The sequence below is a fragment of the Myxocyprinus asiaticus genome, chromosome 1, assembly GCF_019703515.2.
Source record: "Myxocyprinus asiaticus isolate MX2 ecotype Aquarium Trade chromosome 1, UBuf_Myxa_2, whole genome shotgun sequence".
In the NCBI taxonomy this organism is placed as follows: domain Eukaryota; kingdom Metazoa; phylum Chordata; class Actinopteri; order Cypriniformes; family Catostomidae; genus Myxocyprinus; species Myxocyprinus asiaticus.
Window position 1 is genome coordinate 6178235 of NC_059344.1, and position 18456 is coordinate 6196690.

Consider the following 18456-nt stretch of genomic DNA (forward strand, 5'->3'; position numbering starts at 1 on the left):
AAGACCTTTTGATATTAGGGCAAAAATCATATTCTTGATCATTTTTGTATTGTTTTCCTGTAAAAATATTTAAAAAATCTAGATCAATTTGATTTATCTTGTTTTAGAAACAACACTGCATAAGATATTTAGGTTTTTCAGAGAATGTAGTTTTAACATGAGTATTTTGTCTTACTGTACTGTCAGAGTTTTTAATAGTCAAAACAAGTGAAAAATACTGAAGAAGTAATCTAAAGTATTTAGAATATGTTACTGACCTTGAGTAATTTAACGGAATACGTTATAAATTACATTTTACAGCATGTATTCTGTAATCTGTAGTGGAATACATTTCAAAAGTAACCCTCCCAACCCTGTGCAAATGTATTTAATATCCAAAAAGGTGCGCTTTCAATAGTAGTAGGCAAATTACATTCCTGATATCAATAATCAGCATTCTAACTAGTGAAAATCAAATTGTTGCCTACAATTCATATCCTGAGGATGATTCAAAGTCAATTCGGCTTGCCACAGTGCTGGTATCTTAAAGGTTGTAAGTTCCATGAAGTAATAAACATTGAACGCATTCTTCACATTCAAAAACAGCGAGACACGATGCAACGTGTATCAAAGTCATTTTTACTTTTAGGCAGTATTGCTTTTCACAATAGACCCTACACATTGTTTCAGATCAGCTTATGGTTACAGGAAATCATAATGTCTGTATGTTTTAAAGTCCCCAGTGAACTGCATGAAAAACTTGCAAAAATAACAGCTCAATTGGAACGCAAGAACAAATCCTGTGTGAACGCCCCTTAAGTCCCCATAAAAGGAGCCCAAGTAGGGATGAAGAGGATCAATGCCCCCAAAGCATTGTAAGTGTCTATCTGAAACACCATGGACTGCGAGGGCAGAAAAGTGGTCATTTGTGTCAATGGAACTGGGGTAAGTGATGCAGAAGTATTTGGATATTAAACTTGCGAGACACTTCATATGCATTTCAACGTTCAGTAGGTTGCATAAATTCAAATGCCACATGTTTATGCCATTGTAGTGTATTATTTTTATTTTATGCAAAGTATTTTAATATTTTCATGAAATGATTTTCAAAGTCATAATGTATAACTATATAAACTGCTGGTTAAAGTCCGTTCAACAATTTTAACTATGTTTTATTAGGTAAATAAGTACTTAGAAACATTATTTAAATAACGTCATGGCAGTCACTCAAGTGCTCCTGTAGATGCCGGATAGCTGCACCGTGCAGGGGTGTGTAAAATCGCTAAAATCTGTTTGAACATGTTTTGAGAGGAACGCCGTTGAGGCCACGCACATCACCTTAAAATGCAGACACACTCACTCAGTTTAAGTCTAGACTAAAGACTCATCTATTTAGCCAGGCATACACCTAATTTATTCTTCAACTCACAATTAGGCTGCTTTAGTTTAGGTCTGCCGGAACCAGAATCCAGAAACATTGATCGTGATCTATAACTCTGCAATAAATTGAATGGCATATATGCTAATTTTATTCTATTTGTTTCCCTGTCTCAACCTTGGGACTCCTATCCTGAGGTCACCAGAACAGGCTGGATCCAGCTCCATTCCTGCTTCGTGTTGGACTCCACTGCTACGTGTCGCTGAGTGATGATGACTAATAGCAGCCGATGGACTTCAGAGGATAAACTGATGCCAACTCCAACCATACGACATGGGATACTTCATATGCCATTGCCTGAACCTTGGACTTAGGATAGACCTCACCGAAATTACCGGCCAGGTTGAACTGCGATGCACCTAACTGATCTCTGCTTACATCACCTCGGTCTAATAATGGACTACACTCTTGAAATGGAATACATAAACTATCAATTAATTGCCAACAAAACCCGTCATCAGCCAGCTAACAAGGACATTTGCATCAATGTGAACTTCTGCAGTTAATCCAGGATAGACTTTAAAGACATTAGTCATTAATCTTACAGTTCATACAAAATATTTGTTTAAACACTGACCCTTAACACTTACATGGTTTAATAATTTTAAACCATGACTTGAGCCACCACTCAGCGGTTAAGGCTCTGGGTTACTGATCAGAAGATTGGGGGTTCAAGATGCCACTGTTGGGCCCTTGAGCAAGGCCCTTGACCCTGTCTGCTCCAGGGGCGCCGTATCATGGCTGACCCTGCACTCTGACCCCAGCTTAGCTGGGATATGTGAGAAAAAAAAGAATTTCACTGTATATGTGCAAACGTATAATGTGTGATAAATATATAAATAAAAACAATAAAATAAAACATAAGTAATATTGGCATTATATTCATGATGTTAGCCAGAGGGGAACTGGACCCCACAGTGAGCCTGGTTTCTTCCAAGGTTATTTTTCTCCATTAACCAACATCTTATGGAGTTTTGTGTTCCTTGCCACAGTCGCCTTCGGTTTGCTCACTGGGGTTATAAATGCAATTATTATTTAATTACTTATTTTTAAACACAATTCACAATCGTATTTTATCAAACTACACATTGATGACTCTAAGACATTATAGATATTACAGTTTCATTTTCTGTTAATGCATGATTTTCTGCACAGCTGCTTTGAAACGATGTGTGTTGTGAAAGGCGCTATTCAAATAAAAATGACGACTTAAAAGGTGGTATGGAAAAGGATACACGGTTATTGGTCACAAGAAAGGAAGTGATAAATGGGAAGTGACCCACACACACACAAAATATCACCTTTACACCAGGTTAAAAAAGTTTGGTTACAAGTTTATCCATCACTAGAAAAATTTATGCATTGTTCATCTTCAGATCCTGAGTTTTTGAAAACAGTTTATGTAAAATCATTCATGATTTTTAAGATTCACATCAGCACATCAACAACACTCCCCTGGCCTCAAGAGGTGCACTAGCGACTGACACTAAAGGCTGTAGCCTTTAAAAGCTGTAGCCTTTAGCCTCCTTGTTAATGCGCCTGCCTCCCATGCTCAGGTTCGAATCCCGCTTGGAGCAGGTCAAGCAGGACCGGTTCCAGATGCATAACGTGTTCATGGACAACATGAAGATTTCATCATTAAGCTGAACAGAAGCATCAATTACAAGTGTAAATTCTTCCCACCATTTTTAATCACCCTACTCTAGTCGCTTATTAGTAAAATGCTGTTTTAAATAGTTTTAGATGGAGTATAAATGTTCACAAATTCTCTTTTTAAGTTCATAGAATATTTAATTCACGGAATTCATAAAAGATTAATTAAATGTTTGATTTTATTTGATATTATTATTTACTTGTTTATTATTGAAATCAATATCCTCCCCACACACTTCATCTCTCCTCACTTCCATCCTTCTGTCTCTCTGTCAGGATCTGATGGTTGGGGAGGAGGCGAGTGAATGCCGCTCCATGTTGGAGGTCTTGTATCCCATGGAGAATGGAATTGTCCGCTGCTGGGAGGACATGCTGCACCTGTGGGACCACACCTTCGGTCCGCAGCGGCTGAACATCAACCCTCCTGACTCTAAGGTTTTGCTGACCGAACCACCCATGAACCCGCTGAAGAACCGTTAGAAGATTGCTGAGGTCATGTTTGAGACCTACAAATTCCATGGCATCTACATCGCTATACAGGCAGTGTTGACTCTGTATGCTCAGCAAGAGCTCCTTTAGTTTCGCTCTGCATGTCAACACCTTTACCAGCGTTCCAACTGTTATGTTCCCCCCCACCCCGAATCATTTCAAAAATTGGATACGTTTTCTTGCATTGTCAGGTTTCGAGAATGAGCTGATTTGTGATAGTAAGCAGTGTATGGGAAATGCATTTATTATTAGTTTCATTGGTAACGGTTAGGCAAATTAACCTGTGCTGTCTTCCTGTGGCAGGTTTGTTGACAGGTGTGGTGATTTATTCAGAAGATGGCGTGACTCATATTTGTCCAGTGTATGAGGGCTTCTCTCTCCCCCACCTCACTCACCGTTTAGACATCGCAGGACGTGATATCACACGTTATCTCATCATGGTGACATGGTTCTTTCCATTCTGTTCCATTACATTCACCATGGAAACAGATGACGACCACCTAAAGGAATGTCGCAGGTTCAATACAAGTTGTTTAGCTGTATTAGTAGAAGGCTGGGCGATATATCGAATATTCATGATATAATCGTGATGATTGTGCTGATGATATAAAATTAATCAATTTTGTGAATATTGCAATAATTTTAATGTGCTTTTTTGGCCATTTAGTTTCAAATAGAGCACATCAGTAGACTCATTTCACAATCCTTCAGGTCTGCAGTTATTCAAAATTACATCAAAATGCTGATATGGTCACATGTGATTATAAAACTGCAAGAGGCTGCGAATAAACACGGTTAAACATGGTCTGTATGCACACTGAGGGCTAATGATTTTTTTTTTTTTTTTTTTTTTAGCGCTTTTTAGAGCAGTTCACACGCATTGTGAAAGAAAAGGACTGCAGGTTCAAGTAGGGCGGGGCGATATGTCTTAATAAATTATATCTCTATATTTTTCAGCCTATTGACGATATTCAATATAAATCTCGATAATTATGTATTTGCTCTAAAATGGCTCAGAAGTGTTCATTAAATAAACACAAGGGAGAATGAAATTCAGTCATTTTCATTTATATGCACTTTATATTTATATTTCATATACAATGATACATAGTAGCTTAATAAAAAGCATTATTTACCTTCAAATGTTTTTACTAATACATTTGTGAATAAACAAGGTGTGCAAAGCTACTTCATTGACCCTGATTTTTGAAAACACAGTAGAACATTGCATAATACTACATTATTACTGTGGGGCACATCATGTTTATTATTATAATATAATGCTGAATTATCATTATTATTCTGATTATTAGATTTACGATATACAAAAATATTTCTGTCCTGTTTACGTCACCTCCACCTTGTGCTTTTATTTTGACAGCAAAAGTGCTGTTGTATTTACTTCAACTTCACAATTAGCTTTTATTTTGACACAGAAAAGGCAATGTGTATTTGACAAGTTTACAATGTTCCGTATTTCCTTAAATGCTGTAATCTCCTCCTTTTCTGTTATTCTGTGCCGCGTTTGTAGATTTGTATAATAACCTGTAACGGTTACTAATGTTTGCAATTGCGCGAATGCTTGAACCTGCATTACTTTGATTTCACAGTGCACGTGAACTGATCTGAGAACGCTGCCATGCGCGTGCACACAGTTCAGTGCGTCACCGGTTTGTTTCCGAATCACACACAGACCATGTTTATCTGACTTTAAATCACAGCCTTTTGTCGATTAATAATCACTTATTATTCACCCAACTCGCCATTTTGATTAATTGTGCAGCCCTGAAGGATCGTGAAATTAGTCTACTGATGCGCTCTTTATAAAACTTAATGGCCAAATAAAAGCACATAAAAATCATTGCGATATTATTCAATTTAATATTGTCAGCAAAATTATGTCGATTATATCGCCCAGCCATAGGTTCAAGCATTCGCGCAATTCCAAACATTCTAAATCACTCCAAATTATTATACAAATCTACAAAGAAGGCACAGTATAACAGAAAAGCAGATGACAGCGTTTTACCCGATGCAGAACATTGTAAACTACAAACTGCAATTTCAGTTTCAAAACAAAAGCTCCCTTGAAGGTGAAGAATCAAAATAAAAGTTCCAGATGAAGGTGAAGAATCAAAATAAAAGTTCCAGATGAAGGTGAAGAATCAAAATAAAAGTTCCAGATGAAGGTGAAGTGTCAAAATGAAAGCTCCTGTTGAAGGTGAAATGTCAAAATAAAAGCTCTTGTTAAAGGTGAAGTATAAAAATAAAAGCTCCTGTTGAAGATGAAGTATAAAAATAAAAGCTCCTGTTGAAGATGAAGTGTCAAAATAAAAGCTCCTGTTGAAGATTGTCAAAATAAAAACCTCCTGTTGAAGGTGAAGTAAATAGGACAGAAACATATTATTTTGTATAAAAGAAATGTAATCCTCAAAACAATAATGATAATTCAAAATTATATTACAATAATAAACTTGACTCTGTCCCACAGTAATTATTTAGCATTATGCAACATTCAACTGGTTTGCAAAAAATAACTGAAATAGTAAAAAAAAAAAAAAAAAAAAAAGTTAAAATAAATAAATAAATAAAAAAATTAAAAAGTGTTATATATAAAGGTAAATAATGTTTTTTTACTAATATAAAATTTAAATATACCGTGCATATCAATCAATGATCAATGAACAATAAGCCTTTATTTTTTTTTAAATAGACTTTTATTCACTGCCTTTAAAATTGAATTGGCTGCAGTGATTGTTGGGATAAAATGATGGTTCCTCTGATTTAAGAAAAAAAAAAAGTTTTTTTTTTCAGAGCAAATACATAATTAATAAATTATACAGTATATCAAATATTGTCAACAGGAAGAAACATTTTGAGATGACATTTTTGTAGCCATATCGCCCAGCCCTACAGGCTAATAATTTAGCCTCATCCCTCAGTTTGAAAATAAATAAACAAAACTGCATTTACAGTAATGTTACAATATACATCTATGGGGCAAGGCATTGATTGCACTTGGATAAATGTTACAATTCACACTGTTTCTAAAACAGCCATAATACTTAGACATTATACGTGTTAACATGAGTCAAGTATGATTGGTGCAATCGGTTGCCAACCTTGTCCAATTCCTGACATGACCATGAAAAGGCGTTAAACACTTTCTCATTATACGGGCAATGACATCACAAATGATCTATTCACATAAAGAAATATCCACCCACTGGATTAAGGTACTGTAAAACCAGAAGTTAATCTGCCTATAAAAGAAGACCCACTAAAAGGATGATTCAGGCAACTTTAAAGCTCACAAAACAATTTTGTTCCGAAGAATTCATGTAAATGCTTTCACAAAAATATGAGCTGCACATTTCTGCTTTTAAACCATCCTGCAATGCCTTCCCCTCATTGATATCCACTGTAAGTTCATTACTTTTAATTCTGCGATCACAATACGTTTGTTTTAACTAACTGAAGGACGAATATATTTTCTGGGACATAGATGCTGTCTTTAGAACGTACTGCATCTGCAACTGCAAGAACCCAGAACATTATTTAACTGTATATTTTGCTGATGTGTTTCCAAAATGTTTAAATAGACCAAAGCAACAAGTAGACTTTTTATGGATGAAACAACTACTTTAAACTTGAAAAATGTTTCGTTTTTTGAAAAAAATGTAGGTTTACCACTACAGTTGTCAGTATATGAAATGAGTGCAAACGATTAATTATCGATTAACAGTGTTGGGTTAATTCAGCTAACATCTTGAGTTGCTGAAATGCATTTATTTTTCTTCTTTTCTTTGACCTTTCCATGTAAACATTCATCCATGTAGCTTTTGCTTCTGAGAGGCTAGGCCTTCAACCACACACAGACTTCGAGACAGTGCGAATGATGAAGGAGAAGTTGTGTTTTGTAGGCTACAACATCGAGCAGGAACAAAAGCTGGCCAATGAGATCACAGTTCTGGTCCTACACGGTAATAAAGAACAAATCCAAAAGGTGTATTTATACTGGTAGTTGTTAAAAATAAATGTAGCCTGTGCCAAATTAGTCAAAAATAAATTCAATTCAAATCCAAATTAGTCAACAAAAAGTTCATACCTATGCTTTTTGCTGCCAAATTAGGGTCTTATCCATCATACACTGTGCATTTTTACAGTATGTTCAGTAAAATTGTTTTTTGTGATATTAAAGCAGACTGTGCATATTTGCTGTTACTGTTGATGACCAATTTATGCAGATAACCAGATAAATCCAAAAGGGGTTACATACTTTTTCTTGCAACTGCAGATTTTCAATTGTTAAAATGTATCTAATGAGTGCAGGGGAGCTGTTATTGCTCCCTAAAAATGTGTACAGTATTTAAACTTGACTGCTCCCTTCATAGCATATAACTGCATTTTACTGACCTTATTGTGTGCAGTTACCAGATGGCCAGACCTTAATGGTTGGAGGTGAAAGATTTGGAGTCCCAGAAGCCCTATTTCAGCCTCATCTTATTAATGTGGAGGGTGTTGGTGTGGCTGAACTGCTCTTCAACACCATCCAAGCAGCAGACAATGACTTAAGGTCAGAATTATTCAATACCATCATTGCCAATTAGTTGACGTTTAATGCGTCACTTGGTGTAGGGCTTGACATTCTACTTCATTTTGAGTATATGTTCTAGCAAAGTAATAGGGCAGATTCTTCTGCTGTCAAGTTCTTGAGCCAATAAACACAGGAGCTTGGAGCTATTTTTACCCAAGAGCTTTTGGAAACATATGATTGTATAGCCACTCTCAGCATGGCTATAGGTCGTTAGCTGAAGTGTGTAATTGTTTTATGTTAAAATATTTTCTCCTATCCCAGCTTAAATGCAGAGATGTTAATAAGTAAGCCTTTTGTTGGTTGATTTCCACTAAAAGTGTAAACACTGGCTCTGTGGCACTATTAAAAAAACACTCTGTTAGTTTGAGCATCCCAACAAGCCTGACACTGAAGTATTGTATTAAATAGTAGTGTGAGCCGGACTGTTATCTGTTATTCGGCCAATAACAGACAGGGAGTGTGTGGGAAACCTGTCTGAAAACAATGATTACTTTTGCAATTCCATTTTGCAATACTAGTAGTGTACTTGCTTGTACTGATTACTACGCCCCAAGTTTCAAAACTGTCACAATTTCAAAAATATAACCATACCCAAACATTATGCATGTTAGCATGTCACTGGTGTGATTGATTCGCTTACCAACCTTGTGTGTGTAAACTTATATCCAGTCTTTCAACTTGTGCAATGACCAAAAAAATCTGATAAACCTGGCAACATTTACATGATATCTGTGCAAGAAAAATCCACCTAGTAAAGCAGTCCCACTTCAAAAAGGGGATTTACAAGACGTTACAGCTCAGATATCAAACAGTTTATAACTGAAAAATGTATGTAAATGCTTTAACAAAATATGACTTTCACATTTCTGCCCCATAGACCTTCATAGTAAGTGCCTTACTATACACGTTTGATAGATTATTGTTTGTAGTATTCAACAACATTAAAGGAAAAGTTCACCCAAAAATGAAAATTCTCATTTACTCACCCTCATGCCATACCAGATGTGTATGATTTTCTTTCTTCAGCAGAACACAAATTAAGATTTTTAGAAGAATATCTTAGCTCTGTTGGTCCTCAATGCAAGTGAATGGTGACCAGAACTCCAAAAATCACATAAAGGCAGCATAAAAGTAATCCATAAGACTCCAGTAGTTTAAGCCATGTCTTCAGAAGTGTTATAATAGGTGTGGGTGAGAAACAGATCAATATTTAAATCCTTTTTATTACTATAAATCTCCACTTGAGCCCCGATCAGTAGGTGGATGAATGTGAAAGTGAAAGTAAAAGTTTAGATTTACAGTAAAAAAGGTCTTAAATATTGATCTGTTTCCCACATACACCTATCATTTTGCTTCAGAAGACATGGATTAAACCAGTGGAGATTTATGGATTACTTTTCATGTCTTCATGTCCCTTTTGGACCTTCAGAGTTCTGGTCACCATTCACTTGAATTGTGTGGACATACAGAGCTGAAATATTCTGTGTTTGTGTTCTACAGAAGAAAGACAATCACACACATCTGAGATGGCATGAGGGTGAGAATAAAATGAGAGAATTTTCATTTTTGGGTGAACTATTACGTTAAGTTGTATTTAACCTGGAATATTCCTATAATGTGGTTCATGAGCTTCTTGTGTTGCTGTCAATCTTAAGGGCAGACTTTTACAAACACATAGTCCTGTCTGGAGGCACCACCATGTGTCCTGGACTTCCTTCCCATTTGGAGCATGAAATCAAGCAGCTTTACCTGGAGAGAGTTCTGAAGGGAGACACTCAGAAACTCTCTGTAAGCTCAATGCTAATATCTGTGTTGCTAATATGCTAAATTCCACTTTCTGTAATTCCATTTACCAACATAAATATGCTCAAAATATGCAGTATGCATAACAGTACTTCAATTCCATATAATAATAATAATAATTAATAATAATAATTTATTTATTTTATATAGTGCCTTTCTGACAACTCAAGGTCGCTTTATACATCAAGCAAAACATACAAAACAAAATACAGGTTAAGCAAAATACAGGTCAGAGGGGAAGAATAAAAACTATATGGTGAATTCTCATTTGCATCCATTGTTACACAAGTAATACTAATAGATATAATTGTTAAAGTGATAGTTTTAAATGCATATTACTTCCTCCATTTCAGACACTGAAAGAGAGTACATCTATATTGGCAATTTCCTCAAACAGGGTACAAAATTGGGGTCCCATTAGTTTTTATTTTAAAGAAAAATTATCTCATGATTTCCCCTCATGCCATCCCAGATGTGTATTACTTTCATCTGCCGAAATACAAACCAAGATTTTTTAGAATATCTCAGCTCTGTAGGTCTATTCAATGCAAGTGAATGATAACCAAGACTTCGATGTTCAAAAAGCACATAAAGAAAACATAGACGTAATCCATACGACTCCAGTGATTAAATCCGTATCTTCCGAAGTGAAATCATAGGTTTGTGTGAGAGACAGATCAATATTTAAGTCCCTTTGAATCACCACTTACAAACAGCCCTCCTAAGTGCTCTTCTCTCTTAAGAGGTCTTCTTTTGTTTTTGCCAATTCTCATTCTTAGTGCATATCGCCACCTACTGGGCAGGAAGGAGAATTTATAGTAAAAAAGGACTTAAATATTGATCCGTTTCTCAACCACACCTATCATATCACTTCAGAAGATATGGATTTAACCACATGAGTCATATAGATGACTTTTATGGATTACTTTTATGCTCCCTTTTTGTGCCTTTTGGAACTTTAAAATTTTGGTCACCATTCACTTGCATTTTATGGACCTACAGAGTTGAGATATTCTTACAAAAACCCCTGTTTGTGTTCTGCAGAAAAAAGACCATCTGGGATTGCATGAGGGTGAGTAAATCATGAGAGAATTTTCATTTTTGGGTGAACTATTCCTTTAAATCAATAAAAGCACAAATCCTACATTCTTTGGAGCGAGATGTTAGATAAAGTAATTCTCCTATCCCAGCTTAATTTGCAGATACAACTATAAGTAAGCCATTTCCTCGAAAACTGTAAACAGTGTCTATAAAAATTCCTCTGTTTGTTTTAATCGACCCGCTTAGATTCACCCCAACAACGTTACTCAACCAATGCTGTGAGTTGGGGGCGGGACTATCTGTTTGTTTGGTCAGCGCAAGACGGGGGGCATATTCAGAAGGCTGTTTGAAAACAATGTTTATTTTTGCTATTCCATTTGGTGCCACTAGTGGAGTAGAAATTACACACTTCAGCTTTAACATAAAATTAACATACCATGAAAAGTATCTACTTTTAAACACAACCCCCACTTAAAATGGTCATTTTGGCCTGTTCCACCTTCTCAACAATAACCAATAACCAAATTATTTTTTTATTTATTTTTTACACATTTTGCATGCGATCCTGTTACCACATTAACAAGCTCAAACACTGAAACATGTTTCCAAAGTTATTGTAAGTAAAACATTTTTTTATGGGAAATATAAGTTTAGCAATATCTGCAAACCAACATTTGGTCCCAAACTAGATATCCTGTCCAAGTGATAGCTTAATTTAGGAAAACTCTGCATTTGGTACACTTTTCACTTCTATTTCTGTTACTGTCTCTCCCACAGAAATGTAAAATCCGTATTGAAGACCCTCCACGCTGTAAACACATGGTATTTATGGGTGGGGCAGTGCTGGCTAATATCATGAAAGATAAAGAGTCTTTTTTTTAAAAGAGTCTAGACGTCATGAGCAGAGTACGAGGAGAAAGGCCTAAAGGTGCTGGACAAACCAGGAGGTGGTCTGCGACGAGAGAGCAAGAATGTGATTCTTCATATACACAAAAGCTTGTATCCACATCCTTGTGGTGACAATCCCATTCAGATCCATTGTTACTAATATAACATAATTTTAATTACTATACCTTAACACTAACGTACACTTTTTGATGTATATTTCACTGAAGACTATATTTGATCAATTTATGAACCTTCCGCAATGAGTTTCTGTCAGGTTTTGTTTACTTTTCAGGCGATATGTAGATACATTTTGTAACTACAATGTTAGCAATGTCTTTCTGAAAGTGTGAAAGAACTGTTTAAATGCGCCGCTTCTCTTTTAAGGACAATTTGGTAAAAACAAAGTTGGGCGAAAACTTGGCGTTTCCATTTTTATTGATGCCCACCCAAAAGTAATTTCCTAGCAATAGACAATTATAAATAAGCCATTCGTAGGTTAATTCCTCAAAAACTGTAAACACTGTGTCTCTGTGGCACTATAAAAAGTTTGTTTTGAGTGGCCCGTCCATTCCAACATGACAACATGGACCCTTTTTACATTTCCCAGTTTGGAACCCAGATAAGAAAAGCAGGGTAAACCTCTTTAGTAGTGATGGGTCGTTCACGAACGAGACGGCTCTAAGAGCCGGCTCTTGTAGGTGAACGTTGGGAGCTGGCTCGCATATCAGAAGAGCCGAATCTATTTATAAAAATATAAAAAAATTAAGATATGAATAATCAAAAGATTTAAATGAATAGAATTAACGAATTCAAAGAACGAAAAAAGAAATAAAATAATATAGGCCTAAATGCTCAAGCGCACACACATTCATTCTGACTGTCAGCTCGTACTAACAGCCTCACCTGTTGTTCCTGTCAATCAGACACGCAGTGTCAACCAATGAACCAAAGATGCGTGAGGGAAGGTGGAGCCAACTTATTATGTTATTCAGATTATATTCATTTTTAATTGTTACATTTATATGCACTTTGTTTTAAAAACTTATACTTTAAATGCACATGTGTAATAGCATCCTTCTTTTTTACATTTATTTCAATTCTTGGGATGCTGCAGTTTTGCAAATTGTTATTTATTTTTCTTTGATATGGTGCAATATTCTATTATGCTGTTCAGATTGTATTCATTTTGAATGGTTAGATATATATGCACTTTGTTTATATACATTAAAAAGTTATACTTTAAATGCAAATGCAAACCAAGGCATATTTAAATACATTGTGGTTAAGGTAGAGTATGATTTCATTTAATAATTTAATTAGAATTGTTTTAACACCAATCATAGTCAAACTATCGCAAACTGTTTGACTTGAAAAAATACAAAAAATTTTTTTTAAAGAGCCGTTTGGCAGCCAAAGAGCCGGCTCACTGAAAAGAGCTGGAATGCCCATAACTACTTTTAGCAGTGAATGGGAGAGTGTGGAAAATATAATTTTTGCATTTCCATTTGCCCCAACAGCAACTTAGAGAATTTAGAGTCTTTCCCTCAACAGTTGTACAAGAAAACCCTACCCAGCTATAGTAACTAGATTTTTTAATTAATGACAGGGTAATATTACACAAAGTAGAATGTTATAATTTTAACTAATAATTGTTGAAAATTGCAAATGTAAAAAAGTTCACCAGATTAACGCTTCAGCACCGTTGTTGAAAAGGGTCCACTGACTCAACCAATGGCGTGATTTTGGGGTGGGTCTATCTATTTGTTCGATCAATAGCAGATGGGGATTGTTTGAACAAGAGGTTTGAAAAGAAAGCTTATTTTTGCAATTCTTCTTGGTGGCACTAGTGGTGCAGAAATTACACATTTTAAATTTAACACATTTTTATGTATTAAAGGTGCTTTCAGTACATTTTTGTTCATGTTGCGCTGGCCAATATGGCAGTGGTCTTGACTTGAACTCATACTGACACCTAGTGGTGAGGATGCATCATCACGCAAAAGCAAAAGGTTTTGGTTAGCGATGCTATAGTAGAAACATGCTAAATAGTCAGCCATAATTAATTTACTCCGGGTGTGAAAGCGTCCAATAATAGGGGGGTAACTGAGGCAACATCCACACGTTTTCGATTGTAGAAGCTTTAATTCCGCTACATTTACCTCTCATCCTCACTAGAACGCCATTTTCCTCCACCGAAAACGCTCTCCATTACCGCATACTTTGGAAAACGATGACTTTAGGAAACTAAAAACAGATTTTTAAACTTAAACGGATAAGTGTGTGGATGTGAAAAAAAAACATTAATCAGGAAAAAATTACAGAATGCACCTTTAAAAGCAGATCAAGCTTTTTATCAGTCTAAAAAGAAATTACAAATAAAATGTTGATATGCATAATGATTTTGCGTAAAAATGCACAAAAATGGACTAAGTACTCACTGCGTCTGACAACAATGTGGTCTCTCTTGTTTTTCAAAAAAATTACCAAACAACATTTGATTGGAAACCTACTTGTAGCTCCACATTAGGAAAACATCCTCAAAACTATATTAGAAATGATTACTAAATTACTGCTGCCATCTAGTGGACTACAAACACACATCATTTACTTTGATGATCAAGACCACAAACTTTCCAATATTATTTAACCTGCAAGTAATTCACCCATCAAATACAACTGAGAGCTCCAGAGTGAGATATGAGCAGTTAGCATTCACATTTGGAGTTTAATATTGTAAGTCAGTGAACAAGAGTACAGCACCTTTCTGTAGGCAGTAAACACTGAAAGAAATTATGTGCAGATGTGATGCATGAAACAATATGAAGCGTACTGTTCATTCATGCGTTACAATGAACCGCATCACAAACAAATGCATGCAGAGTTCAAATATCAAGAGTTCAACTGATCCAGCAATGAAAGCCATCCAGCAATGAAAATTGAATTTATCATCAGAAACCCATGTAGAATAAAAATTACATTATAGTTCATACATGGGAGAAAGAAAATGTTACACTGTCACATTAAATTGAAATCAGTAAACTAGCATTTGATGGAGTTGTTTGGCTTCACACTAAAACCAGTCTGAAAAATACTCAGTGTCACCTACCTTTCCTCAAACCAAGAGGGAAATCTCCTGACTTAAAGAGATAGTTCACAGACAAATGAAAATTGTCATTATTAACTTACCAATCAGCCCAAACACTTATTTTTTATTTATTTATAAAATTATATGAAACACCAATGGAGTAGTAGCAGAATATCTAAGCTGCTCTCTTACATACAATGAAAGTGGATGGCAACCAGGGGCTATCAAGCCCCATAAAGGACAAAAAAAAAAAAAAAAAAAGTATCATAGAAGTCGTCCTATATCCTAAGTATTCTGAAGCCATATGGCTTTCTGTGATGAACAGGCTGAAAGTTAAGTCATTATTCAATGGAAATTTTGCTTGACAGCTGTCGTCTCTATTCACTTTCATTGTGTGGAAAGAGGAGCTTGGACATTCCATATAAACAACTAATAAGTAATTTTGTTTTCCACGCAACATAGAAAGTCATACAGGCTTCTAAAAACACGAGGGTTAGTCCATGGGTACAGAATTTCGATTTTTCAGTGAACTATCCCTTTAACATTTCTTCCTGTTATGAGATTCAGCCATAAATCAAACTGAAGTCACCAACAGAATCACCATGTTTATCTGTCCACCATAGGGTGAAATTACAGTTGTACATTCAGTGAATTCGGCATGGTGCATTTTGTAGGCTGAACACATGAGCAAAATACAACAGTATCGATTCATTGGTGTCTGATTTACATGGAGAATTAAGAACTGTTTATGATGACACATATTCACTGCATTCTTCAAACAATTTAATTAATGCTGAGCTTATAACATAACTGGTGCATTTCAAGTAATACTCCTACAGGTGAGCAATCAGAGCAGGCTATAGTACCAGTACTGTTATTGTAAAATGCACATACGTAGCTCACAATATAGTCCTAATACCAAATGGGTCCTTCTCAGGAAACGGTGACATTTTTGCTTATGCTATACTAATTATTCTTTTATTTTAAAAAGTTACTGGATTCTCACCTCCGCCAGTAATCATCATAGATATTGGGGGCAATATTTTTGGTTAAAAATGTAACCATATTATTTGTAAAAATAAAAAATAAAAATGTCTATTAAGCTAAGCAATTTAAAGCCAATATAAGTGTAAACATAATAATAAAAATAACTATTAATAAATAATTATATTAATACAATAATTATTAATCAAAATTATTAATACATTTATAACTATTAATAAAAATAAAAATAGAGATTAAAAGCTGTAAATTGTCAGAAACTTGCTTCTGTTTGAATTATGTGGCCAAAAAAATTTATGATGTCATTCCCAGAAAAAGCAAACAATATTTTTAAGGAGGAAATGACACAGCATAGTGGGACTGAACAGAAAGTACAGGGACAAATTCTGCATTTTCTCAAGAAAGAAAAAAACTGCATAGACACAGAAAGCATGATATTTCAATTCCAGTAGAAGTTAAATGTAGGTAGTATTGCATTTTTATGTATTCTGTGGCATCTATACACTCGCCATCTAGTGTATGAATTTTCAAAATGAAGTATAGTCCCAAATGGAATACTAACGTTTTTTATTCCACGGAAACATTCTTCGTTTAACAGCTGACAATTTCAAATGCATGTCATATATTGCTGCTAGCTTTAGCATGTTAGCCAACCTCAGTTTAATACTTATATCTCAAATAACGTACATATTCACACAGTGTGGGTGAAGGTAAAGCATTCCCCTTCCGCTATGTAGGGCAAGCGTGATTGCCGAAGGCATGAAGTGTCCAACATTCCACACTCCCTTATTTCAGTTAAAGAAGTACATCATCTGGGTACTCATAGTACACTTCTTTTCATTGCATTTTCAGCGTAAACATACTACTCGCCCTACTAGACAACAAAATGCCGTAAAATAGTGCAGAAGTGTGTACGATTTGGGATGCACATTAGCCCATTGAAATATAATGGGGATGAATGGGCACTTGCAGATTGGCTGATATTCCTATGAATTGTTTTTGTTTTTTTTTTGTTATTTAATTTTTTTTTTCTTTTGCATTACACACTAAAAGTTAGCAACAAATAATGTTCCTAAAGTTCAGTATACTGTTAATTAAGTCTTGGGGACACACAGCAAATGACAAATGGAACCATCTCCTGAGAATGACCCAAACACAGAGCATCACAGATGCATACATATATTATGTAAACATTTTTATGAATATTTTGTATTCATATTCAACACTTTGGTATTGTTGTTTGGCAATACACACTTCTGGTGAGCCAATCTTTAAGTTACAATTAAATCTCAGATGGCTAAACTCTTTCCAGATCCTCTTGTTTGGCAGATATTGCTTTTTGCATTATTACCATGTCTCACCTGTGGATTATCTGTTTCAATGAATCTAAAACGCTGATGTGCTTTCTGATTTGTAACACACAATGAAAACACACGCACACAAAAAATAATCAACATCATTCATAGAAACATATACAGCATTCAAATCGTCTTGCCACAAATGCGACCAAAAGTGAAAAAGTAATTCTACACCTGTTTCTCTTCACTCCTCACATACAGACTCCCCAAGATCGACAGCGCCCTCTCTGGTCAATCTGCGCACTTTGCTAAAGTCGTGATCAGAGTGGAGGTACGACAGAGATCCTCCCTCGTGCATGCCCAGCTCATGGGGCTGAACGTGGGCAGGTAGAGGACGCATCTCCCCTTCACTCCTCCAGAACAGACAATAGTGCTGGGGATCGTTCACATCAAACAGACCAGCGCAGGTTTGGGCCAGCGCATCTACATTCTCCCCTGCCTTCCAGAGAAGTGTCCGCACTGCACTACGACTCTCATCCTGGAATAACACGCGGACGAACCTCTACACAAACAACACAAACACACAGAGTTAGCAGTGGATTTGAGAACTTTATACCAAATAGTGAGAAATAAATAATTTTATTTTGTGCACAATTCAGCAAGGCATTCTACTCTAAAAAAATAAACTGTTGTTTTCAATATTTGCTATCATCACAATAACTTTCTCTGCCTCTGAAAAGACTACTCTTCTGCTGTCCTTATCAAGGGGAAAAACAATACTATCCAATAATATCATAGCCTGTTACACCACCTCATGATCCTATCCAATCTTGACGGATAAAATGAAGCCCCGCCCTAGATCATGTCTTATGCTGCATTCCATTCAACTCGGAAATTCTGAATTTCCAACTTCCTACTAGGATAAATGCAATGGAATGCCCCTTGAAGCAAGACTTTCAACTTGGAAACTCCTATTTTTTGCAAAGATGCAGATGCCTGATGCCACACAAACATGTCGGCATGAGATGTACAAAGTTACTGATAAACATTTACTTTTATTAAATAATATCCATCAATGAGTCCTACATTACATGATAATAAAACCAGTTTCCAAACATTTGCAGAGACAGGTGTTCAAAATATGGGGCAGTCTTTTGAGAATTGTACGCCTGTACAACAAATG

The 18456-nt window shown here is 35.7% G+C and overlaps 2 protein-coding genes and 1 pseudogene across 2 annotated transcripts in view; 2 read left to right on the forward strand and 1 right to left on the reverse strand.

Moving 5' to 3' along the window:
• LOC127448926 (beta-1,4-glucuronyltransferase 1) overlaps positions 1-18456 on the forward strand; it is a 171772-nt gene that overhangs the window by 37397 nt on the left and 115919 nt on the right. The gene's annotated exons all lie outside the window — the stretch shown is intronic.
• LOC127445776 (actin-related protein 2-B-like) lies at positions 877-12048 on the forward strand (annotated as a pseudogene).
• Positions 14259-18456, reverse strand: part of LOC127448827 (ras and Rab interactor 2-like) — a 70259-nt gene continuing 66061 nt past the window's right edge. The window contains exon 11 of the mRNA XM_051711653.1: positions 14259-17835. Coding sequence (XP_051567613.1) covers positions 17518-17835 — 318 coding nt within the window. The 3' untranslated portion in view covers positions 14259-17517. The remainder of the gene's footprint in view (positions 17836-18456) is intronic.